The 27,418-nt window shown below is 40.8% G+C and overlaps 1 protein-coding gene across 5 annotated transcripts in view; it reads right to left on the bottom strand.

Annotated features, from left to right (window-relative positions):
- LOC123974933 (cadherin-4-like) overlaps positions 1-27,418 on the bottom strand; it is a 259,907-nt gene that overhangs the window by 121,766 nt on the left and 110,723 nt on the right. For all 5 annotated transcript variants that reach the window (XM_046055968.1, XM_046055965.1, XM_046055967.1 and 2 more), the window contains one exon: positions 15,579-15,602. Coding sequence is in view for 2 of the 5 variants with exons in the window: in XM_046055965.1 (XP_045911921.1) it covers positions 15,579-15,602 (24 nt within the window). In the remaining 3 variants the exon portion in view is untranslated. The remainder of the gene's footprint in view (positions 1-15,578; positions 15,603-27,418) is intronic.

The following is a 27,418-nucleotide window of genomic DNA, read 5'->3' as shown; positions in this document are numbered from 1 at the left end:
ACAGGCTAATTAATAATGAAAGCTTCCCTCCACCCTGGAATTCTATTCCCCCAATAGGATTTCTATTAATGTTGATTGACCCTGGCTCACTCAGTGCCACTCTGGCACAGCACACTGCTACCCCTGTGCCTCCTTAGATGCCAGTGCAGGTTAGCTGATACATGAATAATGCCCAGTGGACATTAACAGTAAGAAGTAGGGCAGAGGATTCAGTGGTGTGCTCCTCTTCCCACCCTCGCTCTCAATCCCCTCATCAGCAGGCTATTAATATTTAATTATACAAGCTTCATTTCATACTCTCCAGCTGAAACCATGAGGTGGAGATGGAGATGCAGTGGACCACTATGAGGAAAGTGATGATTACTGGGGGTTGGTTAAGAATACAAGAAAGAATAGAGAAAAAGAAGTAGAGCACTGAGATGGGAAATGTATGGCCGTGTATTAGGGCCACTGTAGATTTTGTTTTTAAATTAAAGTGCTGAGGGCGGGGGGGGAGGGGGTAATATTCTGAGAAAATACTCACAACTTTCCTAAAGAAAAAACTTGGATATTCTCTGAAATAAAAAAGGTAAATTTACGTACGTAGTTGTTGGGCGCAAGCAAACTTTTGGGCTCCCTCAGGTTCCAACTAGCACTTGGCCAAGCCTCCCCCAGGGCTTAATTTGTTGAATCCAGCACCTCCTTTGTCACTATCAAAATCTGCAGGCCCCACATGGGTTACTACCAATAGATAGACTATATGCTGGCAAGTGGCTTTCTAGTGTCTAAATGTTTTGGTGTATGGTTACTGTAAGCACCACAGCTAAGCAACTTCCTGCTGTGGCATGGTGAAATGAGTCAGGCTAAGTAGGAAGTGCGTGTGTCTGTGCGGTGCTGTCTATACTACGGAAACGTAGGAGATTGAGCCTGCTTGATTTTGGTAGTTGAAAGTAGAACTTTGACCCTAATTCCATTTTCCCCACTTTGCAGCAACAATCCACAGAATCTGTGCTTCAGGACCTCCTAATTTACAAATGAAACACTGCCCTCCCCTAATGTTGAACATGCCACTCCCACTTCTTCAATATATTCTAAGCACAACAATTTACTTTACCCCCGGGCTTACTCTAAGAGGAGTTCTGAGTTTTTTCTCTCGCACATTTATAACTTAATAAGTTATGGAGCTTTTTCTCATACATTTATGAGTTTTTATCTCTTAAACTATCATCTTTAACCTCAGAGATTAATTTTTTTTAAATCTACAATGGCCTTAGACACTGTCATAGAAATGCAAGTGCTGTTATGCCTGCAAGTTTAACCAGGCAAGTCAATTAAATACTTTATGTGTGGTGGTGGAACCCACAGGTGAAGGCCTATTGATGAGAACCCGAATGCCAACCTAAAGCAACAGATGCATTTCATCTATAATTACTCATTAAGCTGAGTGTCTTTCTCAGGGACACATTGGTGGACGTGTCATAGTGGGAATCAAACCCTGGACTCCCACACCAAAGGCACGTTTCTTGTCCACTACATCACCACCTCATAAACATAACAATAACGTATTTGTATCCGCACAATGTTCAGTCAACATTTCTCATTGTCTCTATTTCCATATGATGAATTGCTTGTTTTGTTCTCCTCAATATTAATAGGATGATGACCAGAGCAATAACATATCTTCCCTCCTCATGCTAATGCAACATTCAAAACTGTGTTGTCACAAATGGCCTCACTGATCTCTGTTCTTCTTATACTGTATCTATTCCTTTGATCTTCCCTTCTCAGGCTATATGAATACAATTCTGTTGCCCGATGAATGTATTTTAAAAACTTTTTGTGAAGTTCAAACTATAAACTACAGATAACTCTACAGATAAAGTTTGTAATCTTTGAACCATAATTAATTCTAATAACCGGGTATAACTGGATCTGTGTCCTCCTAAAATGTTTCTCTGTTCATATTGTCATTTTCCCCCCAGCAGATAAGTGCTTGGGCTTTTCACTCCACACATTATCTGACAGAGGAAAGGACTTTAATGATCTAAAGAGACAAATTAGGCTGCTGTGTACATTAAGATTCCTCTATGTCTGCCTCCACACTCTGTTTACTTTTTACACATGGCCAATTTAGACTAGAGATCTCCAGTCAAGTTCCACAAGCTAATGACGATTAGGTTCAAGACGCTGCAAGAAGTTTCTAGCTACGTGGAGGTGACATGTACAATTTTTACAGAATTATTCAAGAAATATGGAACTCACATGTAGAGTTTTGAATGTTGGAAATTCATCCTAAGATTAGACCTTTGGGTTATTTCCTTTTCAACAAATCTTAGGAGGAGTGAGATCTTGCAGATGAAGTGGTAGAGCATTAATAATTTATGTTTGAGCCTTTTTATAGAGCACAGCCCTTGAGATTCATAATTCTATTCGCATTAGGCCTCAGAAAAAAGTTTAAGTTTTAATAAATAGGTATTAAAACTTTAACTGATATTAATAGCACCAATTAAAGGGCATACTGTGGAGTTATGCATCATTTCTGTAGCAGTAGAATGGAAAACCCACTCGGCAGAATCTCCCTTAGCTCTGTGTCTTTCACTCACTTTCTCTGTCTCTCTTTAATTCTCACACACATTCTTTACCTCCCTTCATCACTGTCTCCTTTCCAAATGAGAGATTATACACAGAACTGACACTTCATTGCAGGCATTGTGTAGAAATGTTAGCATCTTGCAAACCTTTTATGGTCATCATCAACTAAACAAAAGTCTGCTATAAATGCACGAGACACAGCATTTTACTCCACCTCATCATTCCATAATCAATTCACTGAACATTACTACTACAGGATGAGAGTCCCTGACCATCCGTGGTTGTGATTGATGAGCCATTTTCCTTGTCTTTCACTATCATCGTTTCCTCTTGTGTGGCAGATCAAATGGTGTGTGTTAGTCAGCCAATAGCCGTACATTTCAGTTTATGAAGTGGAACCTGTGCTGGATGGTCATGCCATTAAAGACATTACCATGCACGTCTTTGATACAGGTACCTAGTGCATGCATGTCGGGTTGTTTTAACCAAATCTCTGTTTCACAGGTGACAATGAAAGAGCCTGCATGCATGTTACTGCTGTTTGCCTCGACTTGATCTCCGGCACAAGCATAGCAGGCATTTTGCCGTGGCCAGCTTAAGTAACACAAGAGGGGCTATCTTTGTGGGACTTTTCTTTCTCTTGTTTTGGTTTGGACTGATGCACTACTGTGTCCAGGGAGATATGGTTGAAGGAGGAGAGTGTGTTTCTTTTGTTCTGCAGTTCTGAACGTAGAACTGTAATATTCTTGCTGAAGCCAAAAGAAGGGGTTGACTTCTGTGTTCTAATTTGTGTAGGGAATTATCCTGCTGCTTGCCTAGTGTATTGCTAGAGAGTGTTGTGAAATTATCAGTATGAGCAGTCAGACAGGAATGTGATAGTAGAGTGGGGAAATGAAGACAGAGAGAGTAAGATAGAGAAAGAGATGGGGAGAAAGTGAGAGGCTCAAAGAGAGAGGGAGAGAAAGGTTCTGCTTCTTTGCTCCAGTGATTCCCGATGAAATTGATTCTCAAACCTCAAGAGATCTCCCACTGTCCCTTTTCTCCCCTTCGTCCAACCTCTATTACATACCTGTCCAGAGGATGAATGATCTACACATTACCCATGAATACCGCTGACCGGTACATGCATCGGTGACTTCCAGTGCTCAGGGACCACCAAGACACGCTGAAGAGACAGAGCAGAGATTATGTGGGAGAGGAGTATGGATAGTAGAAAGAGAAATGATCAAAGCTGGTGATGGAGATGAGCATGGGAAAGAGAAAGTCAAAGCGAGTGAGATGGAAAACCACCAAAGTGACAGGGGTGAAAAGGAGTGGAGGCTGGAGGAGATGGAGATGTGCAGGTGAAAGCAGTAACAGGCAAAGGGGATAATAGAGGCAATGAGTTAGTGTATTAAGAGGGAGGCAGGGGTATGAAGGATGAAGTTAAAAAAAGATTAGGGATACCCACTGAAAGAAATGAAAATCAGATGGAGAATGAGGCTCAGGGAGCTTGTGTGTAGCGGGGGTTAGGATCCTCCACCAAACAGCTCAGAGGGAGGTAATCAGGGCTGGTGAAGGCTGTGCCTGTAGCTTCAACCCTGTAGTTCCCCACTGCTTTCCCGGGGGATAGGTGTCACTCGTGTGGAGAAAGAGAGCAGCCACTTTAATGAATGGAGCTCTTTATCTGAGCCCGAACAGCGAGTTATTACCTACTGAGTAGATACTACGAAGCTGGCTCTATTTCCACTGCAGTGATCCCCAGGGCAGGGGGAGCGTGGGGGGGGAGAGGGGTGGAGAAGGAAAGAGGGAGTTCATATTTGGTGCCTTATTTTGTAACAGGGTATGACATCTTTGGCCTCCATGCTATAGCAAAGCCCCGAAGCACGATTGAGCATCACTGACGAGAGTAGCATTAGTGTGGAAGGATAGAGGAAAACCACACAATAATAACACCCACTGGGAGGGCCTCTAACTGTGTTGAATCTCTGCATTTCCTTCTGCATTTCTATCAGGGAGATGGGAATGCTTTAAAACTATTCAAGCAAGCATCCTCATAGCATTGAAAACTTCTCTTTTAAGTCATGAACTTTATGTAGATCTAATGAAACGAGGTCACACAAAAAGGAGGGTTTGGAGTTGACAAAGTAGGACGTAATTTGTGAACACTGGGAGCAAGTTAAAGCTGAATTAATTCTCAATTGGCTACTGATGAGTCAGAGCAGATGAATGTACACACTTCAGTTATTTTCTACTGAAACATTTTTTAAGGGTATAAATTATGTGGTACGCATTACCCATAAAGCCTGTGTGAAATGTCAACAACTCAAAGGCGCTGGATTCGAGACTGCCCTTAAGAATAAGTATGAGCGATCACTTGTCGACATGTGTTAACCTTGTAATAAACTGACCTGACCTTCTGCTAGTGTATGCTGCAACCCAGCCTCTTGTGACTGTGGATCAAGCAAGTGAAGTCAATTACAATAATTATTATAATAATCTGTATGTATAAAGCACATTAATGCCAACAGATGGAAACAAATCAAGACAGAAAAACAAAACACAGATGCAACAAGTATAAGCACTAAATTCAAGAACATCCTTGTATCATTTAGTAGTAAATCTGTAATTGTCCAAGCATCTCCCAATACTGCAGGTAGAGCAGAGCTGATTGAGGAGGATGGAGCCAGTCTAAAACCTCTGTTCTCCAGTTCCGCAGGCTCTGAGAGCAGCTCGGCTCCCCCGATGCTGCCTGATGGCTTTAATTGGTCTCCTCTGGCTAGGCGCAGAGGACAGGAATCCCTACCCACTAATGGAGAGAGCTGCAACAAGACTGATAACTCTCACACACTGTAGTGTGCACATTCAGCACACATTCACTCAAACAGAAATGCATGACGGGTTTGTGCACGCTCACCTGTAAGAACACACATACACAGCTACACACATGTACAAAGTAAGCATTTAATCCATCTGGGAACCTCTCCAATTCATCTCACTCTTCAATCTTCAATCTTCTTCAACCTCTTCAATCTCACTCCTCTCTCCATTCAGACATAAATCCATATGCCTGAAAACCTGCCATAAAAATCTGATCCTGTGAATACACTTCCCCCCACACATATGATGTTGAAAAGACAAGTTGCTCCTGCCAGGAACTGGCCATTGGATTTCTACCTGCTGGAGGGTAGTGTTCAGGAATTTGCCACATCCAAGGAGGGGTTAGTGTGTGCCACATATTCTAAAACTAGAAAAACATTATTGTAATTGCACACGAAATCCCATGTGGTGGACTGATAGCTATGTTTCAAAAGATGTAAGGAGGAGAAAGATAAAATATATAGAAAGAGAGTATCATACAAGAGCTAATGTAACATTCTTGTTATCACTGGAACTTGAAACTCATGCATTTAGAGAAAACCCAGTGTGTGGCGTCCATAAATCATGAGTTGCAAAGTGAAAAATAAAAGAAGAAGAAAAAAATCTGTTCTCCATTGTTGACTCTCTGGGGAACGATTATAGATGTTATTATTCTCCCGGACAGATGCTGTTTATACTAGTAGTAGTAGGAGTAGACCATCTCCAGAGCATTGCAAGATGAGAAAAAGAGAGCAAGAAAGAGAGACAGACAAACAGACTGCAATGCCAATGGTGAAAGTACAAGACATGAACCTCCTCTTTATCTAATGAGTATCCTAGACAGACTAAGACCAATCCCTATCTTTCATTGCTCAGGTGGGAATTGCGGTGCCGAGGACAGGGAATTGCTGAAAGCTACGTAAACATACCCCACACCCAGCAACTCCCCATAGCCTCAATATCACAAACACACTTTGAAAAAGAACATAAAATACAAGAAAGAAAAAACTAGCTCAGGGTAAAAGAGGGGGGAAAGTCAATGTGCAAATGATATCGGAAAAAGAATAACTGAAATTAACCGTACAGTGGGAGCATGAGCCTCTTTCTAAGCTGCGGGCATTTACAGACTGAATGAAAGCGCAAGTCTCCCATATGTCTAAAATGCAAAGAAGGAAAGCTGACAGAGAAGATCAATCCACAAAACTCAACACATCCCAACACCAGCTGTCACTCTAATTGCCTACCTCTACTGTCATTCTTTAGCATCAGTTCCATGCTAATGCTGCACTAGGTAATACTGGTTATGGGTCTGCAAAAGATTCTACTTCCTCTAATGAGCATTGGATTTCCATACAGAGCACAAGCATTTTTCTTTTGCGGCTATAGACCTCTGTATGTGAAGTTAAGTTGTGTACAGAATCCGTGCCATTATGGCATTGTGCCAATCTGGATTCTTAATGGACTGAGCAGTGTTTACTTTCACATGAATTATTGATGGCTGCGACTTGATTTGTGCTTGGAATTAGCCTAGAATAATCCATCTGGGCTTACCTTGCTTTGTGGGTGCCTTGTCTCTCTCCAGGGTAAATAGGCTGACTGGAAACCTACGTAGCTTTGCACAGCAATTTGTTATCCTGATTTCAGTGTAAAATGGCTGCTTATAATGGCACAAAAAAAACAAAGCTTAAGCGGACAGGCCCTGTGATCAGAAGGTGACCAAAGGGCTTTAGTTGTCTCGCTGGAACCACAAGACATGCATGTATAATGTCAAAAGAATACATTAACTTTTTTTTTTAGAAACCCTTGATTTGAGTTCTTAAAGCAGATTAATAATTTTTTTTTTTTTTTCGAACAGGAAATCCCTGATCCCATCAGGGCATCAAGCAAGCATAGTAACATTCCCAAAGAGACCTGGTGATCGCCCTAATCATCCACTATTCTCACCCTTTTGTAAGTTATTATAATGTATTTTTCCTTTGTAAGGCATCAATTTCTGCTCCTTCTTCTGGTTATGATATGTCTGTTTATCCACCGCCGGTTGCCTTCTCTTGCCCATTGGTGTTCAATGAACTATTGAGCTTTTCTTTGTTTGGTTTCAAAGTAGGAGGGGACCCCTGGTAATTCTTGAGCATGTTAGGAGAAAGCAGCATGGGGCCAGAATACCTGATGCAGAAAATATACCTCACAATGTGATATTTTATCATCCCCTCTTTTTCTCAGCTCTGTCTTCCTCTTGAACTAAATCTTATTACATGAGCCTAAAGGGAAGACAGTACTAACATCATTATTTACATTAAAAAGTGTGTATGCATCAGTGTGTACTGTAAAACATATACTCTACAGTACGCACTGTGAATTTGTGAATGGTAAAAATTAGGGTAGTTATCAGAGGAAGTCTGAGAGATGCTGGAGAAGAGCTGAAGGATGACATGACTTCTACATTTGAGAATTTCTTCCCACTGCGCTTGTGTTAGTGATGCCAATTTGTCCAGACCCCGATTCATTTTCTTGGCCCTCTTTGGTGTCAGAAAACTAATAGCCTTTGCATCTGAAGTTTGGTAATAAACTCTTGGATAAGATCCATCCCTCGGACAGAAATGAACCCGTCTGAGCAAAGAATAAAGATGTATGCTCTGCAGTCTGTCAGTGGCAAACGGCTCCACTTTCTTTCCTGTTTGTGTGTGTTTTTAACCATTTTAACTTACTTATTTATTTCTGGCTTTAGAATACCCATCTGCCATTACAGTGGTGACATGCCTTTGAGAAGTTGACAAGGTTTGAGAGCACAGCACTGTAGAAGGAAAAGGCCTGCTTAATTAGTGTGGCTGTGGAGTTGGGAGATGTGTTTATCTCATTATGGGCATTTATATGAATATTCACAAGTCCTCGCTCAGACATTTATAGCTGTTGTTGTAGGTGATGAGAAGAAAATCCAAAAGTGTGATAAAGGGCAAAACTATTTTAAAACATCTAATGTTTCTAATTGTTGCTAATTTGTGTGGCTCTGGGTATACAGCAAAAGACAGAGGTGTGGGTAGTTGTTTCATGTTTCACTGGTGTGAAATGTGCACCAGTGGATGAAATAGCCTTGCCATGATTCTCAGCAGCTTTATCTCAGGTTTCTCATACGTCCATGTCCTGAGCAGATATTGATGTACTCCGTCTTCCACTCCCTGTATGTCCCTCCCTGCCCCTCTGTTTCACCCTGCTGAGCTAATCCAAGCTAGATAATCCCTCTGAGCAGGCCTATAGGAGCTGTCCTACTGGGTGCAATATGCCACCCGCTTCCCTGACAATGCCAGCACCGTAGGGCTTCAAGCCCAACTGTGGCATCTTGTCAGTAAACAGACAAAGATGTATGAATCATCTAAGTGACTAGGAGCAGGTAGTCCTGTGACAATAGCATGTTGTTGAATCATGACAAAGAGTTATTTGCTCCATGGGATTACTGCAGCTCTGGGTGACACCACACACGCATCTTTGGGCTTGCAACCAGGCTTTAATCTTCTAGATACCTGACACACACCATCAGATACAGGACTGACGCACCTTTTAGATGGAACTGCTCTACCAAAGAGAGAAAAGATATGATAAGCTGCAGTTTATCTCTGCATAGTCAATTACACTTAGCCTGTATGGATGGCCTGGAAACAGTATCCACCAGTGCGGTCAGTGTTGCACCCTACTGAGCAGACCACATCATATATCAAATAAGTTAATCTGTCAAGGGAATTAGCTGTTCTCATATCTAATTGGCAGCTGAGGATTAAGGACAGGATTCTATAAGAATGGAAGAGTGGTGATCAGTTTACTTCAGTCTCCATTCTTTTTGTTATACTTGTCTCTGCTTTTATCTGCTCTCTCTCTTTTCCTGAGAAATGTTTCAATGCCCAGACAGCCTTAATGAGTCTAAGATGTGGGTCTGCCGAGGTTCTCTTTGTGTGGTTTCTATCTTTATCTCTGGCTAACATTCAATTGGACATGTTGCAGGGTTTAGCCAGGCAAACAAAACGCATTATCATCCTCTTGTGTGCAATAACGAAGAGCCTTTCACAATGTTGCAATGAAGCTACTTTCTGCTTCATGTACAGGTGACACTATTCAACAATCCTGTCAGAGATATTTCAATTATGCTCACAGTGTCTTCTGTTGACATTTAAATCCCATATATGCTGGACCTTATTACTTGTCCTGAGTGAGTCAATCTAGACAATCTCATGTCTATAATGACCCCTCTCTGCTGCAGAGAACACAAAGCTGAATTTAAAAAAATAACAAAATTTAAGGTCAAAGTAATCATGGTACTTGTAGCAGGGATCCAGAGTATCATGAGCAGCACATGACACAGCAGAAAACAAACCATGCATGTTTGCACATTCTCATTCAGTTATTACTGCTACACGGGAAGCCAAAAAGCAACTCCTGTTACTGCAGAACACACAGGGCTTTGAGCAAAAATGTGGTAGTAGGTTGATGGTAGTTAAATTCCAATTTAATTCAATTCATTCCATTAAAATTGTAATGTTTGCTTGTAGTTTTGGACAGCCATTCGAGCTGGAAAGAAAGCTTAAAATTCAGTTTAAACTAACTTGGCTATAGTGGATTGTGATGCCAATCTATCTTGCAGAGACAGAGGGCTGGTGTCATTCAATATACGACTACTATAGTGTGGTGACGAGAGAGGGAGACTGTTGGAATAAGAGGTTGCTGATGGGCAACAAGACTAAGAGTCAATAGAAGCGCTAGAGACTCTGCCAGTAGTGTATGACCGCGCTTTGAGCTAAATGCTAAAACCAGCATACTAATATGCTCACATTGACATTGCTAACATGCTAATGTGTAGCTGGTATAGTGTTTATTGTTTTTTTTCCAATGTAAACCACTTGCTGTTGGGGCTACAGAAAAAGTTAGGGGAACAACAAAGTCATTATGATGTCGTCTAGGAACAATGACTCTCCAGAAGTTTGTGCTAATCCATCCAGTGGATATCAAGCTATTTCAATGACTTTGACCTCCTGTTGATGCTAGATGAGAAGTCAGGATCACCAAAGTCATTCTGATTTAATATCTGGGCACCATGGACATCTGTGCCAAATTTCATGGCAATCCATCCAATAGTTCTCAAGACCTTTCCCTAAAAATTAAAAAAAGCCAACCTGCAGGTGGTGCTATGGTAAAAGTCAGGGGGTTATCAGTTTTAGTAGGCTTCATCCTCTGGGGACCAAGTAGCTGTAAAAAATTTAATTCCAAATTATCCAGTAGTTGTTAAATTCAGTCTGGTGCACTGACCAACCAACCAACATACAGTGCCATCCCTTGAGCCACGATGCAGGCACAGCTAAAAATCATGAAGTGAACTGCATATTGAAGTGTTATGAATATGAAGTCTACTGTATGTGACTACTTTCAACCTTTAATGAAAAAAAGAGTGGGGAGTAATAAAAATGCTAAGCTGGTAGATCCTCCTGTCTACAGAATGTCGTTAAATGCTATACCTGCATTCTGAAAAGGTTTGTAATTGTAAACACTTTTGGAAACAAATTTTGGAAAACACACATTTGTGTTTCTTCTTAAAACAACACATTAAGGAGAATGTATTCTAACGCTTGCATTGAATGCATAAGTTATTCTAACGCTTCATGAATGGATATAGTTATTGTATCTCTGAACAACAGTGCAAAGTCATCACACTCTGATATGGCAATGGTGTCAAAGAGGCTTTTTGGAGCTGGATTTATGAGGCTGTTCATAACTGAAAAGATCACATGAGGATTACTGCATTGATTATCAGTTACCAATTTTGAGAATTAAGCTGTGGGCTTTTCTAAATGCTGTGTTATTAGCGATTTTCTCTTTCAGAGTGCCAAAATAAACCAGTAGCATAGTTTTTGCACTCAGCGTTTCTGTATTTTGTATTTAGGTTAAAGATATCCTTAATTCTTATTTGGATGTGTTTGTTGTAAGTCTGTGCTGTACTGTCAGGAGTAGCTAACTAATAAAGTAAGGTAACATCCTTAACAATGCATCGGTAGACAGACATTTGTATAAAACTCAATGCATTATAATATATATGGGACATAATGTCATTTTTACTGACAGTGTAAGGCACAAGTAAAGGAAGAAATCTGAACAACTGACCAGCTAATAGTCTACTTCTCTTTATGCTAGCTTCAGCAGTTCAACTACTTGGATGTGAAGAAAGTGCTTCCCTGTGAAACTATACTTTGAAATATCTTCCCCAAATACTTTTAAGGAGGGTTTGGAAACCAAAAGACACGTGAAAGCCAGGGAGCTGCACGTTGGCAGAAATGCATTAAATTTAATTCCTGTGTCGTAAGATTCCTCAACATGGAGCTAAACATGTACTGTCACATGAGGGAAATAAATTACTGGTGTGAGCACCGAATATGTTTCCAATCTAGCAGTTGAAGGAAGATATTGAAAACAAATGTAATGAGGGGGAGATATGGAGATTAGAGAGGAGGAAGAGCAGAGAGAGAAGTTGTGAAGACTGTAGTTTCCTTGCGTAGATGTAAGTTGACAGGTAAATTAGCATGTGTGGCTAATGGAGCAAAAAGCGGCCAAGCCCTCAAAGGCACCCTTTCACGCTGACAAACAGGCAGCTTGTTGACCCAACCATTGCCTCTGTCACTCCATTTCTCAGTTTTAGCATTTAAACATACAAACAGCCTCCCACTTAGACAATGGCACACTTACTGACATACTAACTACACACACTCCAGCACAGGCTCACTGCCAGGGTGCGCACAGAGAATGATAACTTAATCTAATACGATTTAAAATGAATCAGAGACGAATCTTCAAATGTTCAAAAAGGTTTTTGAGATGGTGGCCTTTGATTGATTTTCTATCAATGATAGACGATCATGTTTTTTTTTAGCAGAATTGAGAAGCAGTGAAAAATCATGGATCACAGCGTGCATCTTGAATAGAGCGTGTGGAGTTGTTTACAATCTGCTCATCAAGGCGAGGGGTAAATCTCTTTCATGCAGCTTACTTTTCTCTCCACTTTCCAGCACATAGCGGGAATCAATAGCCAGATTGCCGTCTCTGAATCTCTCTGTCATTTGTTTTTCTTCCAATCACTTTGCTATGTTGATGCCATGTTTGAGTCATAAATCAACACCTTTGCAAAGTGGGAGGAGTAGGAGTGTGTGTATGTATGTATGCATGCATACATGAGTGTGTGTATGCAGGGTATGTGTCTGCGAAGTGAGTACGTGCACATGCATAAATGTTTGTGGAGCTGTGTCAGAGAGACCACGGTTGGGTATTACCACATATCAGTGTGCCTGTCTTCTCGTAGCGGGTGTCTGAATGTTTCATCTAATCATTAAACGCTGACAGGCTTCACAGAGTAGCGCCACTGATCCCCGTCAGTGGAATACGGGGCCTGACTTCATTAGCCCTGTTAGTACTAAGCTGCTTTACCCTCACTCACGCCTGGCTTAACCTGCACAATGATAAATGCTGAGAGGAGAAGGAAAGATAGGCAGGGGGAAAGAAGGGTGAAACAAAAGTAAAGCAGGGACAAAGGCATTTAAAGAGAGAGGCAAAGGTGGCAAAGACAGCTACAGAGGATGAGGAAGTGAGAAATGGGAGGGCACAGAGCGTGTGAACCTGGAGTTTTTAGAGGCAGGGAAGGAGATAAAGCTCAAAGTGGTGTTTGAACTTAGAGGGATTTACAAATGCAAAATAAGCAAAACAATCAATTAACTCGTGTTGCAATTAATCAATTATTATGCTGGCACATTGACAGCTAAAGTGCTTAACTGAGATTCCAGCGTGAGGCTCCTGTGTGTTGAAGAATTAGCATTGACCTCTGTGCACATATGCATCCACACTCATGCACAAGCTAATTCATGATTGCGCTTATGCATTTAAGCACATAACGATATGCGCACACATCTTTGTTCTCAGCTTATTTCTCCACTACATTCTTCTGGTTTCCCTCCTACCAGGACCCCTCCCCCCACCTCACCCCCCACCCTCAACACTCAGTCTTTTTCTCCTGCCAGCAGAGGTTTTTGGCTGGCTTAAGTACGCCCACAGGCCCCTGAGGGACAGCCCATGACGGATGGCACTGCGTGTGACTCCAATTCGATTCAGCCTGTTTGATAAATTTATTGCTGGCATTTTGAAAATGAAATTAGAGGGACGTCTCCTAGAGACTGTTTTTCCTGCACAGGTGCCATAAATACACTTCATTTGGCAGAGGAGAGGGAGGAGGAGGGTAAGGGGGTGGAGAGGTGTTGGATAAAGTATGTCATGGTAGAGAAGCAGATAGTGGAGATGTTCCACAGAAGTAGAGAACTAAATAATAAGGTCAAATTATAATGAGGTCCTGTGTTAATCATGATATTGGTAAGGAACAACAGTAAAGGTTATTCAACCACAGACTGAATACTATCTGGACCTAAATACTATGTGCTGCCCTTCAGTCTAACACATGTACCTTAGCTCTGTGCTCTTTGTGTGTGTGCTCATGTGAGACCCACATCTCTCATGTTGAATATTAACGGATTGAGACTGTGGGGAGTTGACATTGCCAGTGTGCACAAATGCCCTGCTTTCTCTATATTTCATGCTCAGGAACACACAAAACACACACACACACACACTTATATACCAGTCTTTTAAGAGATGTGCACACACAAACACATGCTTTATGTACACTATCTTTGCCTCAAGGCCCCATGGCTCTTCTGTACCGATGGCACTGTCACAGCTACACACCCATCTATAACTCACAGTGTATGAATGAATACGCCAGGATATTTTTCTCCATGGCACTCTCAGTGAATGGAGCCGTGAGACAGTGAATGTTTTTGTTGATGCTTCTGACTAAACTGATTTGAATTGGACACATTGGATGGGCTAGTAAAAAAAGACATACAAACACACAAAAGTCTGACACAGATATGGACACACAGGCTAACAAAAGTGAGCATTCATTCACTGTCAGGGTTGCGTGACTTTACTTATCTCCCTCTCATTCAGAAACATATGCGAGTGCGGCTGTGGAGGGATGATGTACACCACGTCAGCCTCTGCTCCCCTTCAACATTCATCAGAGAGTGAGGCTCAGGCAACCCACATCACTTACCTTTATAGGCCCATCTGACAGCATCGTACACCACATAGTCATCACATACATAGGCCTCACAACAATATGTGTGTGTGAGTGAGGGCACACTGAGCGTAACCTGTCACACAGATGTACTCTATCAATGCCTCTTGCACTGTATCTACAAGCAGCTTTAACAGATCTGAAGCTTTGTAAGGTGAAAAATGTCACCACATTCCCTGAGACAAACTCGTGCTGTTTAGGTTTTACAAATATACATGTTGTGCACATTATATCAGATGCAGGATGAATGAATCAATTATAATATTTCCACCTGCATTCTGCTCTGGTAGGAGCTCGTACAAAACAACACCTAAGTTCTTATAAGCACAGCGGGAAATCAAAGAAAGTTTCAACAAAATCAGCAGGGAGTTCTCCTGACTGATTGTCTGCTCCTGCTTTGCAATCACAGAGCGTGACACACCCTCTGCCATTACTGTCTCTCAACTATGAAGAGTAGAGGGCTGCGACTGCTCGGTGCATACACCTGCAGGCTGCCACTCAGAACAAGACCCCCGGAGCTGTTTAGACAGTTTGACTGTCTGGCCCCATCATCTTACAAAATCAAAACAGCCTACAGGTACATTCCTACAAACATCTTCCCCTCCTACATCTCTCGTCTCTCCCTGAAGATCCGCTATGCAAAATAATCACCTCCCCCAACCTCACATTAACATACACATGAAAGTGTGGAGGAGTCTAAACACAACTGTGATTAGTCTTAACATAGGACTTACAGAAAGAAATGCATAAACACAGACTGTGGGCTGTCTATCATGGCAGGATAGCGGGATAATTTAGTCTAGGTGTCAGTGGGTGTAAGTGATTGACTTTGTAATCAAACAGATTGTTCTGTAACAGAAACACTGAATGACTCAATTTCAAATCAACATCAACAACACCATGAAATGTTTTTCATCTCATTAGTAAAAATTGAGAACGCAGACACACAGAGCAACACACTCACATGCCACCCATCTGAAAATACATGGGGATCCACAGGTGACTGATGCCGTCTTACCTTTTTGTGATGACACTGGGGTATCTGTAGATAAAAGAGAGGAGACACACAGAGGAATGTGTTAGGAGCTGACAGGCTGCTGTACAGCAGAAACATAAAATGCAGTAGATGACAGCCACAACAGTGATTTGCTGGGAGGGAAATGAGCCACCCAAGAGGGCTGTACACAACCAGGGGGGCTCTCATCTTAGACCTACAAAGAATATCCACTTTACCAAACTCATGCACGCTTAGTCATGCCTGAATATGCAAACACAAATAAGGACACACATAGTGAGGGTGCTGAGTAATACACACAAATACACGCAGCAGCGTTTTTCCACTCTATAAGGAGAAACCAGGTGTCTGAGCAAAAACATTGAAGAGAGGCCTCAAGTAGAAAGATGAGAGTCTCCAGACCCCTTGAAACCCTTGATCTCCTACACAATTTACAGAGTGAGCTTTCTAATAAGTAAAAATAATGCCTTTGAGGTGCAGCGAGACAAAGCAAATCAAATCCTTTCAGTAAGCATTTTAGGTTCTTACTCAGAGCCCACTAGAGACACTCCTGGCCCACAAGGCGCGGATCAAAACATGAGCTGCTTGGAGGGGAGGATGTACCGCAACATGTTTATTATAGAACACAGAACATTTACAACAAAACCCAACTCAAGGAGGTGTGTTTGGAAGGAGAAAAATACAGTAAATTTAGCTTATTGTTCTCATAAAATATTTACCAGGACAGTGTTTCTAAGCTCCCAAGGTTTCATTTTTATTTAACAGACTTGTCAAACTGGCAGGATTGCCAGAATAAATATAAAACAAAGAAAAGAAATACTCTTTTTATATAACTTTGTACTTTCAGCAGTTGAACTATATTTCTCCACTGGCCATGTTCCCAAAAAGCCCAAATGGCCACAGACATGGGAGGGGAATAATTGAATCCGGATGGATTTGTGGTGTGCTGGGCAGAGGAAATGATAATCCAAAGCTCTGCCTAATTGCCAGAGTAAAGATGGCGCCCATTGTGGGGTGGCGTCTGTGTTTATCAAGGCAGTGTGGCGTGGGATTGGACTGAACATTAGGGCTTTACACACTTTTGTTTTGTGAGGTGTTACAGTGGATTTGAGCAAATATTGGCCCTCTGGTTATTACATGGTCTGATTGTCTGCTATGCGACTGTCTATAAGCTCTGCATGTCTACCCTAATCTGAGAGGAGGCTTCAAATAATTAGTTAGTGAAGCACTCTCACAGCCCAGCACAGTCAACCTTATCACTAAAAGAAAATCCTTGGTCCATTTCCTTCTCACCCCCAAAGGCTTACAAACTTTCATCACTGTCTCACAACCGCATAGACGATAAAATATTACCCAACATGCAGCAATTACTGGCCCATATCCTCCTTGTTTGTCGTTTGTTATGTTAAAAAAAGACTACAGTATGTCAAATAGAAATGTTCTGGCAAGTGGTAGTAGTGCAAATAGACTGTCTCCAAAAATGGGAAAGCTAATTTTGAGTAATTATCAATATCCCAAAGATTATGAAACAGTTTCAGAAAAAGACAAAAAGAGAGAAAAGTAGAGTTTTAGACTACCTGCTTTGTCTGTGGTGACCAGCATACGTGACTGTTGCATTCAAAATTTTCAACATCTACCTAAGATAGTGAAAACATCACATATATAGGGCAGGGTAAATCCACCTGCAATGAGAATTATTCATTAATTTCAAGTGCTTAAGCATTTAACAGTGGTAAACTAACCCATGTAAAATAAAATACGGGTCTTTGGAGAAGTGTTTGCTTTCGGTAACTGTTTTAAACTTGTGCTGAACATTCAAATGGGACAGTATACAGCCTATAGCTTATCAGTTGAAAGTCAAAACATAACCAAAGTCAAAAAGATCAGCAGAGTCTGTGCCAGACTATAATCTGTGAATTCACATTGTCGAATGTCTGTGAATTTAACAAAAAAACTATTGTGTAAAACACTTTGGATGTGTCAGTGAAGTTGAGGATTACAGGAATTATAATGAAAACCAAAACTACAAGTCTTATAAATCTGTGTGACTAAGACAGCAACCGTGACAGGTAACTGGTGGACAGTAGACAGGCATTTAATTTATTCCAGCACCTCTCATGATTTACATGCACTTAAAGGTGGATTTCTGCAGCATATTAAGAGATCAGCAAAAAAAAAACGCTGCTGTACAAAATATTTTACTGGTTATTTTTAACTCTATTGCTGAGAATCAGTTTAACATAATTTGAGTAAAACACAGCACAGTGGATACACTGCACATAACAATGAGTAGATGAAGCTTTCTGGAAAAGAGCTTGGAAAGACTAAACACTTAACTGAAATTTTATTTTAATATTAAAAGGCATTATCTAAATAAAGGATTAAGTAATTTCCACTACACACAGTTACTTGCCGTAAATAGCAGGGTGTCATTACATGTGTTACTTTCTCTCATTGCACATTATTTTAATATATTGCTCAAAAAAAATTAAGGGAACACTTAAATCACACATCCGGTCTTGATGAATGAAGTAATTCAACTAGTTAATTAGTTGAGAACAAAATGACGTTACAATGGAAACCAAAATCACAAACCCATTGAGGGCTGTGACTCAGTAGTGTGTATGACCCCCACGTGCCAGTATGCACTCCCAACGTCTAGGCATGCTCCTGATGAGATGGTGCCTGGTGTCCTGGGAGATCCCCCCCCCCCCCAGACCTGGATCAGGGCATGAGTGAGCTCCTGAACAGTGATGGTGTTGGATAGATGAATGCACAACATCCCAGGGGATCTCAATTGGATTCAGGTCTGGGGAACGTGAGAGCCAGTCCGTGGCTTCAATGCCTTCGTCATCCAGGAACTACACATTCTAGCCACATGAGACCAGGCATTGTCCTACACCGGGGAAAACCTGGGCCCACTGCACCAGCATAAGGTCTGACAATGGCTCTGAGGATTTCAACAGCAGTCAGGATACTGTTGGCTAACATGTGGAGGTCTGTGCGACCCTCCAAGGATATGCCTCACCAGACCGTCACTGACCCACCGCCAAACCGCTCATGCTGGATGATGATGCAGGCAGCATAAGTCTGCCACGGCGTCTCCAGGCTCGTTTACATCTGTCACATGTGATCAGTGAGAACCTGGTCTCATCTCTGAAAAGAATGGGGCGCCAATGGCGGACCTGCCAATTCTGGTGTTCTCCGGCAAATGCCAACTGAGCTGCACGGTGCTAGGCTGTGAGCACAAATCAGGCCCTCATGCCACTCTCATACAGTCAGTTTCTGATAGTTTGGTCAAAAACATGCACACTCGTAGCCTGCTGAAGGTAATTTTGTAGGGATCTGGCATTGCTTCCCCTGTTCCTCCTTGCACAAAGGAGCAGATACTGGTCCTAGTGCTGGATTGATTCCCATTATACATCCCTGTCCAGCTCCCCTCATGTAATGGGGCGTCTCTTTGGTATCTCCTCTATGCTCTTGAGACTGTGCTGGGAAACACAGCAAACCTTCTTGCAACGGCACATATGGATGTCCCATCCTGGAGGAGCTGGACTACATATGCAACCTGAATGGGCTGCAGTTACCGCCTCATGCTACCAGTAGTGACAAGGACACTAGCAAAACACAAAACTAGAGAACAATCAGTCAGGAAGGATAAGGAAAGAGCAATTGTCTGTGGTTACCACCTGCAAAACCATTCCCTTTTTGGGGTTGTCATGCTGTTGCCTCTCCAGTGCACCTGTTACTTCCATTTGCACCAAAACAGGTGACACTGATTCGCAATTTCTTATGCTTCCTAACTGGACAGATTGATATCCCTGAAGTTTAATTGACTTGATGTTATACTGTGATGATTAAGAGTTCCCTTATTGTTTTTGAAGGGTGTATATTGGGTAGGGGAGAAATTTGAAAAAAAAGGTGGTAACATGCTCTCTATTAACACTGTTTTGATAATGATAAATAATGAACACACACCCACTTGGTGATAATAAATAATCATAAAAAAGCACTTCCCTCTCCAAAACTTGTTGGGTCGGATCACCATGCTGATTGGTTTCAGCCTACATAAATAACTCTGCTGTTTAGGGAGCTAAAGAAAGCCTCTGTCATTGATTACCGCATTTCTTCCCAGCTATCAGTGGCTTATATGGATTTGGAGACTAATTTGCAGTTAATATGTGAGTGGCGTTTTGATGTGCCATGCACCAACAGCAGCACTCCTGTGGGTTTGAGTATTATGTAAAATAGGCCATATGTCAATACAGGTTTCCCACTGCAAAGTGTGAATGCATGTCTGGTAAAGTTAACACTGCCCAAAAGCATGCCTGAGGACACTAAAAGCTATGTTTTGACGATACGTTTACAAATAAGGATATAAACATCTCCCAACTGTTTTTCTTTACCTCTCAGAAATGTATCCTCTCACTGAAAGAGGATGAAAGAAAGGGGTAGAGGAGAAGAAAGTGATGAAGGATACTAAGAAAATTCATTATTCATTTAGGTAAACATGTATCCTGTTATCGTTAGACTTTAGGAAGTAATATGATGTCTTTAGTTTGAAATTTTAGAGATCCTAATGGCTAATCAGGCATGGCAGCGGGTGGAGAAGTTGCGGTGCTTGAATTATAGAATGCTCGCAGTAAGGCCAGCCTATAAAACCAATGACTAAAATTCTCAGAAAATGCGCTTACACCAGACCCCTGGATCTGAAGAAGGGTCATAAATAAAAAGAAAGAATCATTAATGGTTCTTGCACACAGTTGGCAGTTACTGCTAATATGCCAGCTTCTGATGTTGGATGATGCCACATGTTGACTGAGAGATGACAAGGTTCAACACTGCCCCTGTGGTGAACATCAATTGGAGACCAGCGTCACCAAGAGGGTTCATGTTGGCACATTACCAGTGCTAACTAATCAGACAAGTAATAGACAACAGACAGCTTCAGTAGCTTCAGACCTGTTTTTAAATACCTTTCTTCACTGGTGAAGGTGTGTCATATACTGTAAATGAGGGTACTCAAATTCTCTGTTCGGGAATTAAGGGAAACAGATTTCATTGTCTGATTGCTGCTCTGCATTTCTAAAGGTTAAACTGTTGGATTTCAGAGATCCTCAGATGCTCTTGGGTCATTAAACTCAGTGCACAAAATGTAATATGAACACAGAACAAAAATAGTTATTTAATTCACATAAAAATTTTTAGAGACAGTATAAGTTAAATTCAACCCACAGACACCATGTAATGCAGAAGGTCCAATACAGATGATGAGAAGTCAGACCTACAGGTGTAGATGCATGCTGGCTCTCTGGTACTGCAAATGTATGCGGGTGTTAAGTAATCACCCTCTGATCCTTAACACACATTATACATCCTAGACTGATTGAATTAGACTGCCATTGGAAACCTGTCTTCTATTGACCTCTTAAAGTTGTGGCCTTCCAGCAGTTCGCTTTGGGAATAGTTTTAATTACAGCCAGAAATTGGGTTCGATTTTTATCCCCATCATGAAGTGAGGAATCCTTACAGCTAATCATCACTTCATCAAGACAAACGAAAACCATATCATCACTGGAAGGCAGTGCAAGTGTGCTTTTTTGAATATATCATTACTGTGCGAGTATGACACACAAATGTAAGTATATTCATATATGTAGCTGTAAGTATGGAATATAGTGTGCTCTGAAGTGAGCAGACTGCAGTGGAAACAAATGCGGCTGCTTTCAGATGAATAACCACTATTGATAATTCATCTCAATAATGTAATTAGGATAAATTCCAACACTGTAGCTGTTCGGTCTCTTAATCACGCTCACTGGTTAACAGTGACAGCCCATCAGTTAAAGTTATGAACGAAAGAGGCTACTATGTGATGGATGGTGACACCAGTCAGTTGTGACTACTGACCTGGATGTTAATGATTCTAGAAGGACTAAGTGATGGTGCAGCTCATCTCAAATGAGTCAAATAAACCACATGACATCATATAGGATATAGTATAGACAGTATTCATATGTTTCCACCCTAAACCACATTGTTCTTACAACAGTGCACATAGGTTGTGTTCCATGTCTGACTGTCGTACACTTTGTAGTACTTAGTGGATGATTTTTCTCCTTAACTCTTGAAGAAAAAAGTCAGCTACACTGTTATTTTACCAGTGACAAATGGCGATTGGAGGGAAACAGAAAGATGTCACCTTTAGCAGAATGCTTCAAACTACAGCCCAGATGAAAATTCACTGAGAGCCAAAGACCATTATCCAGACAGATACAGTCAGCTTGTCACTGCTTTTAATCATCATATTTAAACCTTTGTGTGTTTAACCATTGATGGAAGAAGAACTTCAAGTTGGCGGGATTTAATATATACAGATACATAAATATACTGAACATGACAATGAGTATTGGTATTGTTTTTTTTCTCTGCTATGTAAAACACTTACATACCATAATTCATTAAACAAATGTTTTAAAAGCACGTCCCTCTGCACTTTCCACAGAAGAAAACAAGAAGGCAGAACACAATCCTAGGTTTTAATTAGCTGAGTGTAGCGCATGCTCATCTGCTACGTACTGCACAGGGAGCACGGGGAGTGCTGCCTTCTTGCTCATTATGTACTAATGAGTTGTCTATTAATGAAAATGGAAAGCATTTATTTTGTGAGCACAAAGGGTTCAGCTGGATTAATTACTGCACTACAGCAACAAAATGAAAACAGAAAGTGCAGCATCACTCTTGTGTGGCACATTACCCATTAACCAACTGTTATCAGGGCCTGGCGAATGGTGCTGCACGAAACACAGTAGGAACAGAAACTGTTCACACAAGCCATTAAAACTTCATGTGAACTGCACTTTTGACACCTTCTACATACTTACTGTGATGCATGCATGCTTATTTTCATCCATGTCCACTAAAAACATGGTGTCACTGTAACATAAACATTTTGCTAGATCATAACGACAGCATTTCACTACTGGGCATGAATTTACAAAAGCTGTTCTTTGCGGAAAAGAAAATTATTCCATGGTGATTGCATTATTGTGTGCCATAAGTGTTGGCATCTATCTATGTCAACAGGACCAATCTGAAGGGATAAAAATACCAACTGGAAAATTCTAATATTTAGTGAAAATATATTCAATACTTCAATACTGAAAATGGCATCCCTGTGATGATAATATCATTTTGTTGTGCTGCATTTCCTTTTAAATGGTGATCAGAATCATTCTAATAGCCCGCTAATAGCTTGATATCCCATTGGGCTCTCCTTGGAGAGGTCATGGGAATGGGGAGTGTGTGGGCTCTGGCAGCCTCAGCAGATGGTTCTTGATCAGATATTAGAGTCTGGGCAGCGAGGTCGTCTGGCCATGAGAATTGTGCCCTGCCTGGGGGATAACAACCCCGTCTGAACCTCCAGCTCCAGCTCTGGTTCCAGCGCCAGACGAATAGCTCTGTGTCCAAGCCAGACTGGAGGGACATTGGAGCAGTGACAGACTGCTGTCCTTAAGCCTTGTGACAATCTGGGCAAACGGAACTCAGAAACATGCTTTCTGCTGTAGTTTATTTTCCTCCAGGAATTAGTTTCACCCTATTTGGGCTGTACATGATTTGATGACAAATGGTTATGTAATTGCTACCGTTGTCTGTTCACTTTTTTAAAAATAATCGCACTGATAACCAAAATCCTGCTTAGCTGGATTAGAAGGAAAGCTATCCTTTCATTTCCATCACTCACTGTCCCTATTGTAGCAATGTCTGGAGGAATGACAAATCATTAAATAACAGGAATGCATTTACACAATCTGTGATGTGAAGCTTCACTTGTATATTAAACGATGGGAGACAGAATAACAAGGAGGATCAAGTCTTTGTTATTAACATTGAATATTAGTGTCAGTGTGTGAATGAAGTATGATAAGATAAATCCTACTTAGATAACTCTGAATCATCTATTGGCATTTCTTCTTCCACCTGCCTCATCTTTTCTGTCTCTCCGTCCTCCGTCGTCAAAGCAACAGAGGAAGCGGGGTGAATAAACACGACAGTCTGAGCTTTATTTATCCTTTCCCCTGCGACAGTGGCAGTCTAAAATGGCAGGGCTTCGGATATGACCTTCAGTTAGAGTGGTTCTCCATCAGTCATCACTGCCACCCACAGATCAGACAGTGGATGAGAAGTAGTGGCACCCTCCATCCTCTTCACCATCTACTTTGCCCTTTTTAACCTCCCCCACAGCTGTCCACAGGAGATTTCTCTTTTTTTACATTCCTGTCCCCCATTTTTATTTTCTTTCTCTCGTTAGCCTACCCTTGACCTATCTTTATTTGGTACCTATTTTCTTGACGCCTTTCTCTTCATCACCTCTTCCCATTGTTTCCTCTCAGAAGGTACAGTCATGGCAAGTAGCTCATAGAGTATCTGACATCTGGCTGGATAATAAGCACAAAAATAATGGATACATGTTTTGTATAATACACAAAGCAAACAATATACCTTGGAGTAGAAAAATGAAAGGAGAGACAGAGAGAAGGGGAAGTAGATGATTACAAGACTGAAACACTTACTGTTACTGTGGCGTCCTCACTTGTCTGCAAGTCAACCCATTTTGTCAAGGCCACTAACATAATGTCTGATTATACTGCACTACAAAATACTCCTATGATGTGTGTTGTTGGATCTCTCTTTATTTCAGTGAATCAGCCATGATGAGCATCTAAGCTTTGGTTAGCCTGATTACAGTATTCAAAAAGACACAATAGTGTAGTAGAGTGTCCATTATATATAATGTGGCTATAAAACCCTCATGCTATTACTCTTGAATCAACCCCCATCCTGTGCACTGCTTTCATAAATCTAACAGTGATCAAAGATATTGTTTGTGTGAAAAACAGTGACAAAGACGGTACTCTATCCAATAGATATTTTGCAGGTGACACTCTCTTAAAACATTGCTTAATATCCTGAAGGAAATAAAATATTGACATGTGTTTCATAATCACCGCACACAAACACACATACACGCACTGCAAATTCTGACAGAAAGCTTCCAAGTCAAAACAAAGACAGCACCAACAACAAACTGTTTCCAATTACTTTTGTTACTGCACCAAATGAGTGGTAGCCTGGTGAAGATGTAGCTTTCTTCTTTTTATAACCCTGCCATTCAAATTATGATCAGGTCCTATACGCATTAAGTGTTAATGTAATTCTTATTATTTTTTCTTATTAGTTTTTAGAACCCAAACACTAGGCTTTAACATTAGATAGATTATATAAAGATTAGATAAAACGTCAAACCGGATGCTACCACAGCAAAGGACGCTATTAAGTTAGTTAGCCATACATATGCTGGAGTTAAAGGATGAAAGAGAAGATGGAGGTAGGGAGTCTGTCCACACCGAGACAACTAAAGTATCTGAAGGTTTAACAGCTGTATGTCATTATTTCACCATCATGCAATCTACATTTTCATTCGGAGCTCATGTTGCAATAAATTATTCAACAAAATAATTTTCTATGCAATAATCTCTGTCTGAAGCACATACACACATGCATAACAAATGCTTTTATTTTCTTCCTCGGTGCACTTCTCTATAAAAGCTTAATAATAAAGATTAGATTTGAGCATGAGACAAAGAATGACACAGGCCTCAGGCTAGATTGTGCATCTTCAACCTATTCATTCAGTCAGAGCACACTGGAATTAAATTTAATGCTAAAATGCTCCTATTAATGTTAACTTAAAAAAAGACAAAAAGCTCAATAAACTATGAGTTGGTAAGGTCTAAAGGGCAATGCTTTTAGTCTAACTCAGTCAGAAAAACCGGCAGTATGAACACATATTTACACATTTCCAGGAACAGGAAGCAATATAAAAAAAGCAACTGAAGTAAAGTGGACAACAGCACAATATGTCATTGCAGATTTTGACGCAGAACAGCCCTTTATTTTAGGTATGAAGACACACTAAATTTTCAAATCTCAAATCAATATACAAAGCTTTATCATTTCATTTATTAGACTAAACTTATAGCATTACATGTCATTAATGGCTTGGTGCCGATTTACTTTGCGGAGTTTCTTCACATTTATACTCCAGCTAGAGTGCTGAGATCTGCCAATCTCCTCCTCCTGGATGCACCAAAAAGCAAGCTCAAAACCATAGGCTATTGAGCCTTTGGTATAGCTGTTCCCTAACCTGTGGAACAACCTGCCATTCCATATCAGAACCGCCCCAACTCCAACGCTTTAATTTAATTGTTAATCACTTTTCTTTGGCATTTCCTTCAAGTTAAGATAATTATTATCCTTGGCGATTTTAATATAGTTATATATCATATGCTGTATATTCTAATTAATGTTTTATTGCTGTACTTTTACTTTGTAATTACTGTTACTGGTGTAAAGCACCTTGGTCAACCTTGGTTGTTTTAAGTGTGCTATAAAATAAAATAAAATTGATACTGATATGTAAGTGAAACTACATAGCATTGTGCTCTTCTTTTTCCCTCTATAGCAATTAAACATTGACCTATGCATAACATGTTAATCACATACAGAAACCTGAAACACTATGTGGCTGCAAAAAAACCCCCCAAAAAACAGCTTGTCCTTACACACAAGGCATTTTCACTGTAAAGAAAATAATTTATTTATACATTCATTATTTTGTCTTTCTTCCAGAATGTTGGAAGATGCAGCGGGTGAAGCCAATCATGTGGAACTCTTTGTGCTTAAATTCCACACAACTAGATGTGTGTGATAAGACTTACGGAGATGCATGTACACAAGCCATTTTGGTGCAGTTCACATGCAATTCACTGAAGTGGCAAAGTCACATCAGACTGACAGGTTTAAATAAGGTCAAGTCAAGGTTTAAGGCTGACTTCAATATTTTTCAACCTGGACCTCATTTTCCAATGTTTTTGTGTCTATGTTAGTAATTCGGACAACATATTTATTTTATTATTGGTCCAGTATTGAGTGAGCGTGCGTCAGTTGGTAGCAGCAAAACAGGCCTGCAACGTAATCCTTGTGGCAAAGTGTGCCCCATCACCACTGAAGTGTATGTTTTTGCCAATGACTGTGTTTGTGTTATTGTGTGATTTGGGTGTTTTTGCCAAAGCCAAACAATAACACAAACTAACCGATAGATGCAGTGTTTGTTTAATAAATCCCGTAAACAATACCTCCTCCTTGCATGTGTCTGCATCTGGGCAAAAAAAAACTTTTCCCGTGTCTGAAACATAGCAGAATGTAACAATTTGCTTTCATTGTGTTTTTATTAGCAAAACTGAAGCACCTGTAGTGTTACAAAAGTAGGCCAGCAAAAGAGCAACAGTGGCTGCTACCTGAATGCCTAAAGAGCTGAGGGCAGCTACCGGGCTTGAGAAGGGTGAGGATGGTGAAGGAAAACACAAACCACCCTGAGTGCTGCAGCCTATTGGATGTTAAAGCCAGATTTGGTCTTCTCTGTCAAGGTTTTCAAGTGGTCCTGCCATTGTAGCTTCTGTTGTAGGAATTTATTCAGGCAATGTTGTCTATTTATGTATACCCAAAGAAATGTGTGCTTACATTCTTCCATACTTTATGATATGCAGCAAAGGTAGGTATATTTTAAATGGAACTGGCTTTGCTACCTAGATCACAAAAAACATGTTTGGCTAATGAAAAGAAGACTCTTGGCATTTAATTATAGTCCTGGGATTCGACTCCACTTTGTCCACCTAAAACCTGCCTACTGCTGCAAAGCTGCTCTATGGGGGCATGGAGCATTCCTGCCAGTGCATTACCTGTTTAAAAACGTATTGGCTTTTGGAACAAATGAAAACTTG

Source organism: Micropterus dolomieu, linkage group LG08 (assembly GCF_021292245.1).
Source record: "Micropterus dolomieu isolate WLL.071019.BEF.003 ecotype Adirondacks linkage group LG08, ASM2129224v1, whole genome shotgun sequence".
In the NCBI taxonomy this organism is placed as follows: Eukaryota; Metazoa; Chordata; class Actinopteri; order Centrarchiformes; family Centrarchidae; genus Micropterus; species Micropterus dolomieu.
This window is presented reverse-complemented; position numbering and strand designations above follow the sequence as displayed.